The sequence below is a fragment of the Malaclemys terrapin genome, chromosome 1 (assembly GCF_027887155.1).
Source record: "Malaclemys terrapin pileata isolate rMalTer1 chromosome 1, rMalTer1.hap1, whole genome shotgun sequence".
Taxonomy (NCBI): domain Eukaryota; kingdom Metazoa; phylum Chordata; order Testudines; family Emydidae; genus Malaclemys; species Malaclemys terrapin.
In genome coordinates this window covers 41,794,097-41,811,996 of record NC_071505.1, presented here as the reverse complement: position 1 = coordinate 41,811,996, position 17,900 = coordinate 41,794,097, and the positions used below count along the sequence as shown (strand labels likewise).

Below are 17,900 nucleotides of genomic sequence, written 5' to 3'. Positions count from 1 at the left end.
GGAGAGAGCTCTCCCAGCGCTCTAAAAAAACCACCTCCATGTGTTATACCTTTATATTGGGATAACTGCACACACACTACGAGGGGTTGTACCAGTGTAACTATTTTGGTAAAAATTCTCATCTCTGACTTAAATAGTTATACCAGTACAAACATTGTGGGTAGGTCATGCCTAAGATTTTGTCTAGGCTAGGTCTTAAAGGTGTGTTAGCTAACACGTGCTAACTAACATGTTCTATGTCCAGTGTAGACAAGGTAGTGATTACTTTAACATGTTGTTAAGCTTGTTTTAAAGCCTAAGTTCCCCTTGATTTTAACTCAACCAGCTCAGTATGTATTAAAACACACACTGCCTTGTCTATCCCAGAGTTTTGTAACATGTTAGTTAGTATGTGCTAGCTAATATGTCCATAACATAATATGACCTTTAAGTAGCCTAAAGCTATTCTCTCTGCTTCATTGCAAAGCTTCTGCTTCGAACCTTGCCAGCCCTCTCCTGCCTGGCTCTGGCTTACTGATTTGAAGAAACAATACCCATACCTCACAGTAAGTAGAAAGAAAGGATTGGACATCCCTTATTTAGAAAGAAGGGTCCTTAAGTTACAGGGACAAAAATAATAATGAGATAAAAATTGCATCATAATGTTACCTTTAGAACACTGAATATTAACTAAAATACATGGTGGGTAGTTCTCAAGTTTTAGTAAGCAATTCTTTGAATGAAGAAAAAGTCTTTATTTTTGTGATTCTTTGACACAAAATGCCACACATGATCAATCTGTGTTGGTGAAAAAATTATTCCAGTTCTTTAGAATAACTTTTTAATAGAGAATATGTCCATAAATGTGACTCATTTATCCAGTAGAGATGGAAACATTTGAGATTCAAGAACAATTAGAAACAAGGATTGTAAAATAGAAAAATAGAAATGTATTAATATTAAATGTATAGATTATAGTTTCTCAAGAAGTCAATATACAGATGGTGGAATATAATATGGGAGATTACATCAGAGGGCTATTATATTATAAATTAGACACTGAAATATCAACTGTCATGAGGAGTGTTGGAGTCCAAATAGCTCAAATAATCAACAAAAGAGACCGAGTAGCAGTTGGTTGTCTGGAAGAGATCAAAGAGACCCGGTGAATGAGATCTTTTATTGGATTAATTTCTGTTGGTGAGAGAGACAAGCTTTCAACAGAGCTTTTCTTCAGGTCTCTGAGTAAGCCTGAAAGCTTGTCTCTCTCACTAACAGAAGTTGGTCCAATAAAAGATATTACCTCCTGGTATCTCTAATATTCTGGGACGAATATGGCTACAACAACACTGCATGCATGGAAGAAGTCAAGTTAGATGTATTCACAATTTAGGAGGGTATTGTTTTATTAGTGCTTAAAGTGCACTTCAATCATTTTTTTGGGGGTGGGGGGAGGTCTACATTGTCTTGATTAGGCATAAAGGTGTTTCTTTTAAAGTAAAAGAGAATAACTCCTCCCTCTCAATTTCAGCTGATATCAACCCATTGCAAGTTGCATACTTTGATGGAAAATATTTAGGCACAGTGGACATAAAAGTTTATTTTAAATTAACAGAATTTGCTTGAGAAAACTGTATTCTGCACATTTTTATTTACATAAATAGTGACGGAAACTCGCAGAAATGTATCAACTTTTTTTTATTCACTGAGGAGCAATTATCAGTGATTAAAGGATATACTCTAATTAGTCCAGTAGCCTTACCATCCTAAACTTCAACAACATATGCAGACATAAATAGCAAATTGCACTTAATTTTGTGCTTTGAGTGCCTGATCTGAAGCCCACTTGAGGTCAACAGAAAGACTCTCATTGACTTCAATGTGTTTTGGATCAGGCCCTTAACTCTTTTTTTATGAGGGGCTGGTTTTGTTTTTAGAATATAGAGCAGAAACATTGACAGCAGATTCTGTTTTGAGAACACTACAGGGACAAAGAAAGATAGGCACGTCCTTTGAAAGTTAAATGAACTATGACAATGTGTCACCGAATGAGAAAAACAGGCGAATTTGAACCAAGATTGAAAATTAACTGCAAAATGGAATTGTTAGCGCCTGTGCTCATTATAGAGCTGGGATTGAGGTAGTCCAATTAGTGCTCATGCATGAGACCAATAAACTCACAGTCTGGATAAACAGCAGTGGCCCCAATAATAAAAGACGTTTTGTTCATGTTTAGGAGATTGTGTGGCGCATTTATGAAATAGTAGATAATTGTGTTTTCCCTCACTATTTCAGCATCAAATATTAACCTTATTTATTTTTGTAAAGACTTGCTCCACTTGGCCTCAAACATTGTTCTGAAGTGAAAAATAACATCTGCAATAAAATCACAATTTGCAAAAAACAATTTTAAGTCAATAGATCTAGATTGCTTCTTGTTCGCAATACAAAGAGTTTTAGGAATTCTTTCTGTTCATCAACAAAGTATTATCCTTCAGTGTCTAATGGTGAGAGGTTTTAATGAACAATGCCTGTGACCACAATATACATGAGTAAACCTATTAAAGGTATTCAACATATGTTGACTGAGAACAGATGAGAGCCTTCTGGGGAAAGAATTCCTTGCTTTCCTGAAGGTTTCTGTGCAAATTAAACTTTTTTTCTAGTTATAAGCAAGGAGAAAATACAGTTATAATGGGACTTGAATAATAAAAAAATTTATTTATGTTGTGATAGTGCCTCAGGATCCCCATCAGGGATCAAGTCCCCATGGTCTAGGCACTGTACAAACAACCAGATAATTTCAGATAAAGAGAGGGAGAAGGAGGCAGGAAAGTTGCAGGACCAAGGGGAGGTAGAGAAAGCCGCTGTCAAAATATTTCAGAGTGTAATGAAAGGTACATTCCATTTATTTTTATGTGTGTGTTCCAACACCTTGGCTGGTGTCATCTGTAGGGGAGGGTAGGAAGTTTGGCTCTCGTTTTAGGAGTCCTCCTTGTTATCCTCCTCAAACCTGTCAACAGGTTGATAGCTTAGTACTAATTCTGTCACTTGTCTTTCCCATTCTCCTTACTGTAGCAATTGGCTAAGGAAAGGAAAAGAGTTGGAGAGGGGGCGGGAAAAGAGAGAAACAGGGGTTGGGGAGGAAAATGGTTGCTATATCAGAGACCGGAGGCCAAGGGAGTGGAATCAGGAGGAAAAAGCAAAAGTCTAGGAGAGGGAACTGGTGAAGAGGGAGAGAGACACAATACTAGAGGCTAGAGGATGAAAATGGAAGGGAGGCACAAAAGACTAGGGGAGTCCCAGTCCCAGATATATCACTTGCAAGCGGCAACACTTCTTCAAATAATGTACAAACTGGATATCCTTCTACTTCATTGTACCTGCCGTGGGTAATTGGGGAGGGTGCACTTGCAGCCTGATGGCAGATCTGGTCTCACAATACTCATTCACTTCCACTAACATTTTAAACAAAAATCAGTTCCACTTTTTCATAGGTACTTGACACTTCCATGGATGCTTTGTTGAGTTTAATATAATTAATTCTCTTTACCATACTGATATCTAAGTTAAATCTAGTATAACAACTAGTCTTCACACTTTCCAAAGTCATTAATAATGTCATTCTTCTGATCTGCTGAGGGATCATAATTCTTCCACCTATTCCTTTAGAAAAATGATGATTTTGTTCCACAGTAGATAGTAATAAACATGGGCCTTATTCTTTTCTTAGACACGTGGTATATATTACCACATATCTGAGTTCTCTTGGTTAATCTAAGTGAGAAAGACACTTCCATCATGGCTTTTGTTTAAATTACCTTCTCCCATTCCATTGATGTGGAGCTATAAGTCAGTGGGTAATATAAGAAGAAAAAATCATAGAACCGGAGTGTCAGAAAGGATCAGAGCTACAGGAAAAACAGGGTGAATCTGACTACAGCTAGCTGCACAAAGATACAAATAGTCTGTGAAAACTTTTGAAACTTTTGAAACAAAACCACTTTAGTTTTGTGTGACATTTTTCATTTGTCAACAAAAAACAGAATACATTTTTTGGAGAAGTTTCATTTTGCTGTGAAAAAACACTCACTTTTTAACTTCTTTCCAATGACAAAAGGCAGAAGGCAGCAAAAAAAGTCAGGGAAAGTGGTGAAAAAACTACTCACAATATGCTCAGTACTGAACTGGCACACAATTCAGGTCGTTCCAGCACTAAGAAGCTTTAATTATAATTATTATTATTATTATTATTGCACTATGTATATATTGCACTATTTAAATTGTGATGACCCCTAGATGTCCCCAAAAGACAGTTTTAGATCCCAAAATGTTACATCCTAAGTAAAACAGATGGTGAGTACACAGGATATTCAGGGAAACTGAAACACAGAATAAGTAGGACGCTTTTGTTTTAAAAATATTCTAATATTATTATATTATTAAGTCAATTCTTGTGTCTTCATGGAAGAAGTGAGTCTTTCAGAGGGGTTTGAATGAAGACAGGAAAGTGTCTTGGCAGAATGGAAATCAAGAAAAGGCTGAGTATTGGAAAGTGCTTCCTGACCTGACAGTGAGATCTACCAATCTGTAGAATAGTTTCCCCAGGTACGCACCTCATCCTTGAAGGCATTTAAACGCTGACTTATTTTTGTCCTGATTATAGTTTTGTCTTTGTCCATATCTGTTGTGAGTACAAAGTTAAAAAGGAAACCCAAAATAAAAGCCATTTCTTTGACACAATATCTGTCCTTGCTGTGAATATTGGTTTTTTAAAAAAACGTCTCTTCCTGTTTTTGTTCTCAGGGAAACCATCGCATTAGCCCCAGCGAAAACAGCATACCATGTGTAATCTGTGGATTAAATGGATAGAAATTACAATGCTGCTTATTATGGTTGATGGCCAACTGCTCAAGCAGGCAAAGGCCCCACTGCTACTCCACAAACCTTTCATTGTTGTTTGGAATGCACCTACGGAACAGTGCAGACTGCGGTACAAGGTGGACCTAGATCTCAGAGTTTTTGACATTGCATCAAACACCAATGAAACTTTGAGTGGCTCCAATGTGACAATCTTTTATCACACTCATTTGGGGCATTACCCCTATTACTTAGACAATGGGGTTCCTATCAATGGAGGGGTGCCACAGAATGAGAGTCTGATAAAACACCTTAACAAAGCTAAGTCTGACATTGACCATTCCATACCCATGAAGAAATTCCAAGGACTTGCAGTCATTGACTGGGAAAACTGGAGGCCCCAGTGGGACAGGAACTGGGGTAATAAAACCATTTATAGAAATAAGTCTCTCGAACTGGTTAGGAGACACCATCCTCAGTGGTCAGAGGACAAAATTAGGAAAGTTGCTAAGGAAGAATTTGAAAATGCTGGCAAGAGTTTTATGAACAACACTATCCTTCTGGCTGAGCACATGAGACCGAATGGTCTATGGGGTTATTATCTTTACCCAGACTGCTACAATTACGATTACAAAGAACATCCAAAAGTATACACAGGTAGATGCCCAGACATTGAATCGTCCCGCAATGATCTCCTGCTTTGGCTGTGGAAAGAAAGTACCGCTCTTTATCCATCCATCTATCTGGATTATATATTGAAGTCAAGTCCAAATGCTCTGAAGTTCGTTCATTATCGGGTTAAGGAAGCAATACGTATTGCCTCAGTTGCTAGAAAAGACTATGTTTTGCCTGTTTTTGTTTACTCCAGACCATTTTATGCCTATACTTTACATGTTTTGACAGAGGTAAGCAGACATATATAGAAATCTAAAGATTAGAATCTCGTGGAAAAAGCACTTCCTAGGAGTTTCTCCTTGCATAATAACAGTTATAGATGCATTTGTGTTTCATATATAGAACTATCCTGGTAAAGAAAGACACTACAGTCATGGTACAAAACACTACAGCTTTCAATAGTGATCCTGCTGTGGTTTGGTCTATTACTGTAGAATAATGTTGTATTCTTTTTATGAGAGTAATTTAGAAGAAAGTACAAAGCAATTGTTTCCTTAAGTAATTAAATATTTCAAATTAATTCTTCAGTTTGAGAAATGGAGTTGACAAATCTCAGTGAAGTTTGAAATCCATTAATATTAAGGGAAGATAAACATTCATGAGAAAGGAATCTCAGGGTTGAGTTTATTTGTTTTCTTCCCAAAATGGAAGCTCACTTGGTACAGAAATGAACTAGACATATCAACTAGGTAAGCCCAAGTTTAGCTTGGCATTCCTAGCTCCTGCATGAGAAAACTTGCACAGAGGCAGAATGTGACAGCAGGCTTCCTCGAGGCTTCCTAGAGGAAGGATGAGTGTGTTCTTCTGGCCATATTGTTTTCTGAAAGTACAGTATGTCTGATTATGCACAGTAACTGAGTATCTGGTTTTTGGCTTTTTAAATCTACTGTATTACAGAAATACAATTTCTGTGTCATGTGACGCCTCTTCAGCCAATGATAATTGAAGGAAATATTTTAAAAAATACAATAAATATATGCAGGTTACAAATAGGTGGTTGAGATATACACACAGACATTAAGATTTCTGATAACTGTGGTAATCATAAACCTTGTTTTGGATCCTGTCTATGCAACTGCTCAGAGCATGTAATTCCTGAATGGCTTCCTAAATAGCCTTTTGCTATAGGCTGTCCTACCCTGGGCATGGAAGGATTTGGTTTGATCCATACCTGAGGTGCGGACCCAGTTGGAGGGCAGGGAGCTACCTCCTGACAGGATTAATAGCCCTCTTTGGATATTGATGCCCCTCTCCTTCCTCCCTCCCAGCCCACTCTTGGGTCATGGAGAGCTGTGGTGTTCCCCCTACAAAAATGGCATTGTGGTTGGTGGCTTGGAGTGATGTGGGCTCAATATCAGGGCTGTGTCCGTCTACTCTCACTTGCCATGGGTGTGTGTGCATATTCAGTCCCACAGGTTCCAGAGTGCTCCCATTTGACTGGTCCAGTTTGGAGCTATGAGTTGGGGATTCCTGCTGGAGCTGTGCAGACCCAGTCAGTCTCTCTGGCTGCTTAGTGAGGAAATACAAGGTATATAGCCACCTTTTCAGAAGCTTTCACTAACTTTGTGTGCCTCAGCTTGTTAATTCTCAGCTGAAGACTTCTCTGTGAGAATTCAGAGTTTCAGAGATGCTGAGGATTCTCTTCCATGGGAACTGCTTGTCCTCAGCACTTCTGACAATCAGGCACCAGGGGGTGAAATCCTAGCCCTGCTGAAGCCAATGGGAGTTTTGCTATTGACTTCAGCAGAGTTAGGTTTTAGTGGTAGCCGTGTTAGTCTGTATAAAAAAAAAACGAGGAATCCTCGTGGCACCTTAGAGACTAACAAATTTATTTGGGCATAAGCTTTTGTGGGCTAGAACCCACTTCATCAGATGTTTGAAGTAAAAGATACAGGAGCAGGTATAAATATATGAAAGGATGGGGGTTGCTTTACCAAGTGTTAAGTTAGTCTAACGAGATAAATCAATTAACAGCAGGATACCAAGGGAGGAGAAATAACTTTTGAAGAAGTAAGAGAGTGGCCTATTACAGACAGTTGACAAGAAGGTGTGTGTAACAGTAGGGAGAAATTAGTATTGGGGAAATTAGAGTTAGGTTTTGTAATGACCCAACCACTCCCACTCTTTATTCAGGCCTAATCTGATGGTATCTAGTTTGCAAATTAATTCCAGTTCTGCAGCTTCACGTTGTAGTCTGTTTTTGAAGTTTTTTTTGTTGAAGAATTGCCACTTTGATGTCTGTTATTGAGTGACCAGAGAGGTTGAAGTGTTCTCCTACTGGTTTTTCAATGTTATGATTCCTGATGTCAGATTTGTGTACATTTATTCTTTTGCATAGAGACTGTCTGGTTTGGCCAATGTACCTGGCAGATTACTGGCACGTGATGGCATATATCACATTGGTAGATGTGCAGGTGAACGAGCCCCGGATGGTGTGGCTGATGTGGTTAGGTCCTATGATGGTGTCCCTTGAATAGATATGTGGACAGAGTTGGCACTGGGGTTTGTTGCAGGGATTGGTTGTTGGGTTGGTGTTTTTGTTGTGTGGTGTGTAGTTGCTGGTGAGTATTTGCTTCAGATTGAGGGGCTGTCTGTAAGCGAGGACTGACCTGTCAACTGTCTGTAATGGGCCATTCTCTTACCACTTCAAAAGTTATTTTTCCTCCCTTGGTATCCTGCTGTTAATTGATTTATATCATTAGACTGACTTAACACTTGGAAAAGCAACCCACATTCTTTCATGTATTTATACCTGTTCCTGTATCTTTTACTTCATACATCTGATGAAGTGGGTTCTAGCCCACGAAAGCTTATGCCCAAATAAATTTGTTAGTCTCTAAGTTTTTTTTCAGCAGTTAGGATTTCAGCCAAGGTCTCTTCACCTGAGAACTCAAAATAGAGGCACACAAAGTTAGTGAATACTTCGGCAAGCGCTGGCTCTAATAGGTATGTTCATCATAAACACACATAGATCTGGGGATTAAAATAAAAATACCATTAACACTAGCTAAACATCCTACAATATGAAATCTAGCACAATTATATATTATGCAAGCTTTCGAACATATGAGGCTGTACAAAGTTAATTGTTTACCTTGAACTAGCTTCCACATTCAATAATAGTAACTTAAAATAATATTGCCCATAAGTTACCCTTTTATCCACTGAGCTGTCTTTTAGTTGCATATCACCTTCTTTTCAGACCTGGATGTTTCAGAGATCTTTTCTAAAACATTCAGCACCTGTGTGCACAGCCCATTCATAGCAGGGGGAATCCCACATGAGGAATGTTCAAATATGTATTTTGTAGTGAAAACAAAATATATGTCTTCAAAGACTGATCATGGGTACCAGGCTTGTAGCTTCTCCAGACTACATATTTGGCAGCATGAGCTCTATGAGTGGAGCTTGGGAACCGGCAGGCTTTTTATAGATAGAGCACCGGAAAGAGCTCCAATGATCAGGAAAACAATGTTCATGGCTTTAATGTTTTAAATCTATTGTTTCATAGCCCTGATGTCCTCAAATGATTTTATATCAGCTCTTGTGAAACATACTTGGACACTGATACCTACTGTAATCTCACACTCTGCACTGCTCCAGTAGCAGACAGGACATCCAACTGTAGCTCAGAGAGTCAGAGATTCCTTCCCAGCACCCTGGGGAAAGTTTCACTTCTTTTCTGGAGCACTTTACACCTTCCTATGACCCCCATCAGCTACTCTGGGCAGCAAATATAGGGGGAACAGAAACAAATCTACTCACATTCTCCACCACCCCTTGCTAACAATGCGGAGTAGCTCCCTGCTATAGTCATAATGTGAGCAAGGGGGGTAATAAGGACTTTACTCCCCCTTATATGCTACCATGGCTGAGCAAGAGTGGGACAATCTAGCCCTATGGAAATTTAGCTTTTGTTTGGTTGCTGACACAATAAGATGTTGTGCATGAGCCCTAACATGTACAGTGCTAAAGATAAAGCAAGCACCACAACGAAAGAAGTTAAGTTGAAGCAACAGTTGTGGGAACCACCAGAAAGAGCTGCAGGTATAAGAGCCCCACGAAAGATTAAAATCCAGAGGCCAGGAATGTCCCTGCAGTTGTGTCCCCCTTGCCTCATTTCTCTTTATAAATCATTTGCCAACAGATCCTAACTTCTATGAATGGCTCTCTTATCTCTAAGTATTCACCACATAATTTATGCAAATGATTCTCTATATTGATGCTCTAGGGTGTTCAGAAACTGTCCCCCTAGACTACTTGCTATTAATAATGTGTGATCAGTGATTGAAGTTACATGGCATTGTTTCTGCTCCCTGACTGGAAGAACAAATCTTTTCATAAAGCAGAATGACAAATAAATGATGAATAATGAATAACAGCGACTCTTGTTCACGTAGAAATACCCGTGTCCTCATGTCACGGTGTGTATTTGTACAAAGGCCATTCCCCATGAGCAAAGCCACCTTTGCACAAATATTCTCCCATTCAGAATAAGATGGCATATGACTAGTTTGAAACAAAGAGCCATTCAGAATTTGAAGTAAAGAACACAAACATTTTTTGTTGTATGCGACCAGCTCCAATTGCAGCACCAGTTTCCTTTCATGTTGATAAATGTGAACAGTTTAGTGCTCCTCCTTCCATTTTTCAATACAAAATGAAATCACCCAGCTAATCAGCTTGTGGAAGGAGCCCTGGTAAGAGAGAAGTTCCCTTTTTGTTTATATGGTGTGAGGATTCTACTCTCCCCCAGGGGGCTAGTCCAGAACACCAGCACAGGAGCAGAATCTTGAGGGTCTTTGGTTGCTGGAAACAGCAACCAAAACTTGGAACAGGATCTTAAGCATCAGCAGCGAGAGGAGGAACCAGGGTATTGCAGGGAAATATTGGTGTGCTAAACAGCTATTGAGTCACAGAGGGGATGTTGAGCAGCTTGGGGGTGAGGGAAGATAAACAAGCATATTATAAAATGGAGCTTTTAAAATATTGCAAGTCCCTCTCTTTCCTCCATATGGCTCCTCTAGGGGTGGAGATGGAGAAAGCACGGAGAAGGGCAGCTAACTACCTAGCCCATCTACTTATCTATGTACTTATGTGGCCACTGTCACCATAGGATCTGAGCACCTCACATTATTTTAATGTATTTGGCCTCACAGCACCCTATGAGGAAAGGAAGTGCTATTATCTGAAGCACAAAGAGGCTACGTGAATTGCCCAACATCACATTGGAAGTCTGTGGTAGAGTAGGTAATTAAACCCTGGAGCTCCTGACACTGAAGCCAGTGAGCCCACCACCGGACCATACTTCCTTAAAAGTCCGTATTTTCTATTCTTCTTCGAGTGCTGTCCCTGTGGGTGCTCTACTTTAGGTGTCAGTGCAGCCCTGCCGGACACTGCTACTGAAAATCTCCAATTGACAGTGCAGGGACGTACTGACACCTAAAGTGGAGCACTCATAGTGACACATCTTGAAGAACCTCAGTAACTGCTCAAGGTGAATAACCCTCTCTGTTCAGTTTTTGGTTCATTCAAATGTATTTGATGTATTGATCCCTTTTTTTTGTCTGACTGAGAAGAGATCACCAAGTTGTTAATGGGAGCTGAACTGTGTGTCATGCTAGTTCACTGTACCACCAGGTGGTTGATTTAAAACAATCATGGTCGAGGATTTGTGTTTTTATAATCTTTGTGAAGTATTTTGCAGAAGAAAAGGGCTAGGGATCATTCATTACCAAGAGTTTTAGATATATCACAAAGTCACTCAACTTTTCAAAGTCTGATTTTTGAGCCAAACATTTTTTTTTTACTGCTAAACTAAATCCAGTAAAAAATACACCACCATTTTCAACATGAAAGTAACACCAGTGGCATACCTTACTCTCTTCTTCTGGAGAAAGCACTGAACTATATGATTTTAGTGATAATAAAGTGCTCTCAAGAACTGCTTGGATGATCAGCAGCACCATGAACTGCAGGTGAGCCCAATAACATGGTATAGTACTGTGAAACCTACACGACGGACCAGTAGGCAAACCCTGTTGTTTAAAATATCTCCATGATTTCCAATATTATTTTATCTGACCTTTAGTTAAAGGTCACCTCCACCACTCACTTGTCCCAGGAATCCTGCTCATATGCTTCTTCAATAATTCAGCACACTCTCCTTTTCCTCATTTGTGTCTTCACTTTCTTGAACAAGAAGCATTTCAGGACAGGAAAGTCCTTACTTATAAACTGCTCGGTGCATTAAGAGAGTTGTGTGTGATTTTTTAAAAAAATAATAAATAATAATAATAATGGAGTCATCTAGTTTTATCTATCTGTAGTTCTAATATACCTACTGCCATCAGATGATCATCTCCTGAGCCCTTGGATGATTTCACAGTGATGCAGACAAGGAAACCTTATCAATATACTATTGAGCACCAGTGAGTTTATAAAATTTGCAGGTTCTTTATATGATGTTTGTATTTCTCTTTGCAAAGGCTGCAGAGGATGGGAGGAAAATTCCTGACATTCCCAAATGAAAGCCACTTGCTAGGAATCTAGGGGAAGGGGAAGAAAGGTAGTTGCTCTGGGTTCTGTTTATTTATTTCCATCCCTTCCCTGCTAAATGTAGCAGTTTACTGAATGCGCCATTTCACCATAGCATCTTTTTACATTGGGAGGGCTCCCCAGCCTCTCTTTTTCTGGTATTATGAAGTGCTCACACACATTGCTGAAGTGACACTAAGGAGGCTTGGTCTGAACACAGTTTTTGTATTGGTATAATTACATCGTGATTTTTTACCAAAATAGTTACATCAGTACAACCCAAGCACGGACTAGGTTATGCCAATACATAAGAACGGCCATAGTGGACCAGATCAGTGGTCCATCTAGCCAGTATCCCGTCTTCCAACAGCTAATGTCAAGTGCTTCAGAAGGAATGACTAGAACAGGCAATCATCAAGTATAAAAGTGCTTATACTGATATGGTTTATTTCCTTTCCTGTACAGTTCTACCTGGTGTATGCGCTGTTATTACTGGTGTAATTGTGTCTGCCAATCTCTATACTAGTATAGTTAAATTGGTACAACCTGTGTGTATGGACAAGGCCTTAGAATTGCAAATACTCATGGACTGACTAAATGACAAACCATCATATTTATAATCCCTTGCAAAAGAGGTACTAGAGTATTCTACATGAATTGTCCAAGGCACTACAGTTCACAAAAGTGTCACTGCCTTTCTGCTCCTCCCGTCTGTCTGGAGGAAGCATTCTGAATATACTATAACACACTGAAACATCGATAGGAAAGTACATTTATTTGTGTGAATAAGCAAAACATTTTTTAAAAATTATTTTAACTCCTTCCCCTCTTTCCACCCCACCCCTTTGCAGTTTCTGCTGTAAGTCAATGTTCAAAATCCTTCAGAGAGTCCCTGGATCTACTGTCGTTATTATCTATTAATTGTATTGTGATCAGGGCTGGCTCCAGGCACCAGCTCTCCAAGCATGTGCTTGGGGCGGCACCTGGAGGGGGGCAGCGCTAACCCGGGGAGAGCGGGGCCACAGCCGGGCTCACCGCCCTCCCCCCGGTGCTCCGACTGGCCAGGAAGAGCGGGGCTGCCCTCCCCTGGTGCTCCAGCTGGCCAGGAAGAGTGGGGCCGCGGCCCGGCTCTCCGCCCTCCTCCCGGCGCTCCGGCCGGCCAGGGAGAGCGGGGCCGCGGCCGGGCTAACCGCCCTCCCCCCGGCGCTCCGGCCCCCGGGGAGAGCGGGGCCCCGGCCGGGCTCGCTGCCCTCCTCCCGGCGCTCCGGCCAGCCAGGGAGAGCGGAGCCGCCCTCCCCCGGCGCTCTGGCCGGTCGGGGAGAGCGGGGCCCCGGCTGGGCTCACCGCCCTCCCCCCGGCGCTCCGGCTGCTGGGGAGAGTGGAGCCACGGCCGGGCTCGGCGCCCTACCCTGCTGCACTCCCCGCCGGGGGGCGGGGGGGCGGCGGGAGGCTTTTTTGCCTGGGGCGGCAAAAAAGCCAGAGCCGGCCCTGATTGTGATAGCACCTAGAAGCTCCAGACAGGGGCCAGGACCCCATTGTGCTAGAAGCTGTACAAGCGTAGAATAAAAGACAGTCCCTGCCCCAAGAAGTAGGGAGCTCATTATGGGCCTTTTTGAATATGAAGATTCTACAGCACAAATCAACATCGCCTCTGGAAAAAAGTAGTGCTTAAATGTTAGTGCGTCCTCTCCTGTATTTGGTGCTATGGGTTCTGATGCTTTTCCAATGTCCAGTTTTGACACTTTCCTCTTTCAGACTGACCTGGTGAACACTATTGGAGAGAGTGCTGCTTTGGGGGCAGCAGGGGTTGTCCTTTGGGGAAGCATGCAGTATGCCAGCTCAAAGGTAGGTGGGGTGGATTTACAAACGTTCACGGGTTAAGTGCTATGTCCTTGATAAGAGCCTCTCTCCCCATCCATCCTCATTTCTACCATTTTACATCCTTACAATGAAGCTCTCCCTCACCCATCATTGTCACCAGTCTTTTGGCTGAAGATGACTGCTTGGGAGTCCTTTCATCTTGTTAACAACATACTTAAATTAGCCACTGCTTCCTAGGAACCACATCCAGGGCCAAACATGGATGACATCCATAGCAGCGGACAGCACTAATACCAAGATAATAAGATACGGTTTGAAACACTGAAATGTAAATGTAAACAGTCTGTTTAGCAGTGTTCTGCTTGCATAATCTGTACGTTACCAAACACAAGGCTATGTATTTGGCAGAGGATGAGGTGGGGAACATTTTTCACAGACCAAATGTTGAGCTTTGTCCTAAATTTTATAACAGAGTCATTGGTGGAATATAATCCCAACCTAAGAAAAGTCCTGCTCCTCCTCACAAGGCCCTGGGACTCACCTAAAGAAGTCTTACAGACCCCTCTCCTGTAATTACCAAAGGTGACAGAAGGTTGCATTGTCTATCTTTGCAAGGCACCTAATAGGCCAGCTCCCTAGCCTCACTCTTAGAAAGGCTGCAGGCAAGCTGACCTTTGATAGGACATTAGCAATACAGGAAGATGCAACCTCTTTCAGTGTCTGACCCTACTGCTATCAAAGTCAATGGCAAAACTCCCATTGACTGCAGTGGTGTGGTAAGAACTCCCAAACAAGTTCAGTGGCTTAACATGGAGCTGGAGAACCCAAAAGCTATTTTTCCACATTGCACACCAGCCAGTGAAAATTGTTTAGTAACTACTAAGTTAAAGGGTTATGGTGATCAGTGTAGAAATCCCTAGTGCTAAAGCAATGTATCAATAAATATTTTAAACCTCTTTTATTTTAAATCGTTCCTTTTCAACAATCACTAGAAAACCTTATTTTTAATAAAACATTCAATATGTTGCTACTAGGCACCCAAAACAGAAAAGCAAGATTATAATAAAGGTCAATATCTTACTGGCCTTCCCATGAATGCAGATTAAGCCAGGGGCTAATCACATGAGTAAGGGCTTCAGGATTTATCTCAGCATATCACTTTAGCCAGCAGTGCTTCCATGTTAATATTCTACCAAAAATATGGTAACTTGGACATAACTCTGGTTACTGATTAACATGTCACACTCTTGTTTTCCTACAGGAGAGCTGTTCAGTTGTGAAAAAATACATAGATGGCCCCTTAGGACATTATGTCATTAATGTCACCTCAGCAGCCAAACTCTGCAGTAAAGTTCTGTGTAAGAAAAATGGGAGATGCATCCGTAAAATCGGTGACTCTTCTGCTTATCTGCACTTGTCACCCAATAGTTTTGAGATTGGGGTCCACCATTCTGAAAAAGGCCCAAGATTCTTTGTGACTGGAAAACCTAGACCAGAAGACATAAAGGCCATGAAGCAGAGCTTCACATGTCAGTGTTACCAAGGCTGGACTGGGATATTTTGTGAACTGCCTGACCGAAGTCTACTTGAACAATGGGCTCACACTTTGTTTAACAGATCAAAAAATAAAATGCTCAACTTTCTTTTATTTGGATCCATGCAGGTTTTTCTGCTTCTCATTATACACTAATGTTTCTTACAAGGAAGCAAGAAACGTTGCAGTTGAGACTTCAGATCTCCTTGCTTAGCAAGTTTCTATTCAGATGGGAAATGGTGTTGCAGACTGTTGCTTTATCTTCATTCTTCTCCATTTAAGTACTAATCCTACTGGGCAAGGCAGTATTTTTACACAGAGTGTTAAGGAGATTTCGAATGCATCTCCCTCTTACTGGCCCCACTCGTACTGTTCTATCTCATTCCTTAATCAGTCAAAACTCTACTGATCCACTGGGAGTTTTGCTCGAGTGAGAACTGAATAAAGCTGGGTAAAGACTTCAGGATTTGTCCCTAGACAAGCAGAAAAAAAAAAGGATGTAAAGACCATTTATTTCAAAGGCTGGATGATTTAGAACACTTTAATTTTGAGGATCTTCCCATTGACTGGGGTCTAGTCTGTACTCCTCTTGTGTTTAAACACCATGAAAGTCAAATGGAGTTTTGGGCGTACAATAATGTAGCATCAGGACCCAAACTGGTTTCAGTTTGTGGATGTCACTGCTGGTATAGCAGCTTCTACATAAAGATTTGAAAGGCACAGGGAATTCTCCATAAACACACACATTAAATATTTGGAATATGAACAGATATACTCAGTTATATTTCGGCTCACATGTTAATTCAGTGAGTATCAACACTTTCTGTGATAATTTTGTCCTGTTGATTTGCAAGCTGCTGTTTGACTAAAGACTGGGCCTGTCTGCAATTTCTGATAACCCAGTTCGACCTTTGTTAGTCATTAAAAAAATTACCTCTAAAATCCATTCAGGTCTGATGTTGTTAGTCTTTGAGAGAGGTACTGGCACTTTATAGGATTCCTGGCAAGGGTAAGCTCCACATGCTCCTTTCCTTCCTCCCTCCTGCAACTTGGAAGGAGACAGTCCCACTCTTTCCTCCTCCTGAAGGCTGGGAGATGGGATGCTCCATTCTCTCCTTCCTTCCAGCCAGGGAGGGTTGTGTGCTCCTCACTGCCTCTTGGGCACTGAATTCCCTACTTTCCACCCTGCTCAATTCACGTCTAGCTGGTAGAGCACTCCTGTGACTGATGCTCCACTTGCCCTGCCCATCACCAGACTGAGTTAGTGGATTAGTGAGATTCATCAAGAGCACGAAATGGAGAGCAGCTGCCACAGAAACCCTCTGGGAACACACCATCCCCTCTTTCAGGCAGGAGGGAAAAAATGGAGCATCCCACCTCCCACAAGCTCTGCCCTGCCTCCCATGTTGAGGACCCTGATATAGGTGGTACGGTCAGCACTTTGTAACCAGATCCTCTTTTAAGTAGGGCTAGTGGAAAGACCTACTGAATAATTACTGGTGAATATAGTATCCAAGAAATGGCCCATCGAACTAGTCCTATTTTTCAATTGAAACTATATTTTAAAACATTAATTTAAAATAAGGCACTGGCCCATTTTCTCACAGGAATGCATATATTTTCCCAAAAATACTACCTTATATACAGTAAGTTTTTTTTAAAAGTCATAAATAAATGACTAGATCAAATGGGTGACAAAACCAAGAAAAATTCTCTCTTTCTGAACTGAGTTGCTAGGTACAATATAAAAGTTGTTTTCTCTTGAAACTTGCAAATGATGGGCTGTGTAGAGTACTCGCCTAGAGCAGTGTGCACTGAAATAATGAGAGACCTGTGCTTGGATCTAAGAGAATATGGTATACAATCCTTTACTCTGAGCAATCTGAGAGTTTATACTGATTATTCATGGACAGATTTTGCCATCCTTACTCACGTTGAGTAGCATCATATTCCAAGAGTAGTTCCATTAAAATCAGTAAGACTACTCTCAGGGGAAGGTGCTACTCAACACAAGTAAGGGAGGCAGAATTTGGCCCTCAGCTAGAGGCCATTCTTGATACTGGACTAAGTCTTACTCAAGTAAGGCAAGTTACTTAGACATTAATTTGCATATAGCACAATACAATTCTTCTGTATATTTTGTGTTGTTTGTACATCCTTAATTTATCCCCAACCATTACTATAAAATAGGAGTCAGATTCCCAGCTGGTGAAAGCTCCGATGCTCAGATTTGCACTAGTTAAAAATCTAGCTCATAACAGAATTGTAATGGATATTTTAAGGTTGCAATGACCAGTTTAAACCAAGACACGTAAGTGGGACTGATTTCAGTTAAATAGAGATCTTAGTTTTCTGAGTCATCATTGTAATGATATGTTGTGCTGAAATGCAACAATAAAGGTTCGCTACTCAACTTTTACTTTGTATCAGGTAACTGGAATGGCTGACAGCAAATCTGAAGGTAAAAAAATCTTTTCTTGGAGGGGTTATTTGT

The 17,900-nt window shown here is 40.9% G+C and overlaps 1 protein-coding gene across 1 annotated transcript; it reads left to right on the top strand.

Annotated features, from left to right (window-relative positions):
• Positions 1-4,823: 4,823 nt before the first annotated feature.
• LOC128830389 (hyaluronidase-1-like) lies at positions 4,824-15,562 on the top strand. The gene is made up of 3 exons (XM_054016206.1): positions 4,824-5,744; positions 13,807-13,896; positions 15,134-15,562. Exons 1-3 carry the CDS (start codon positions 4,824-4,826, stop codon positions 15,560-15,562), a joined length of 1,440 nt encoding a protein of 479 aa, XP_053872181.1.
• The last annotated feature ends 2,338 nt before the right edge of the window (positions 15,563-17,900 follow it).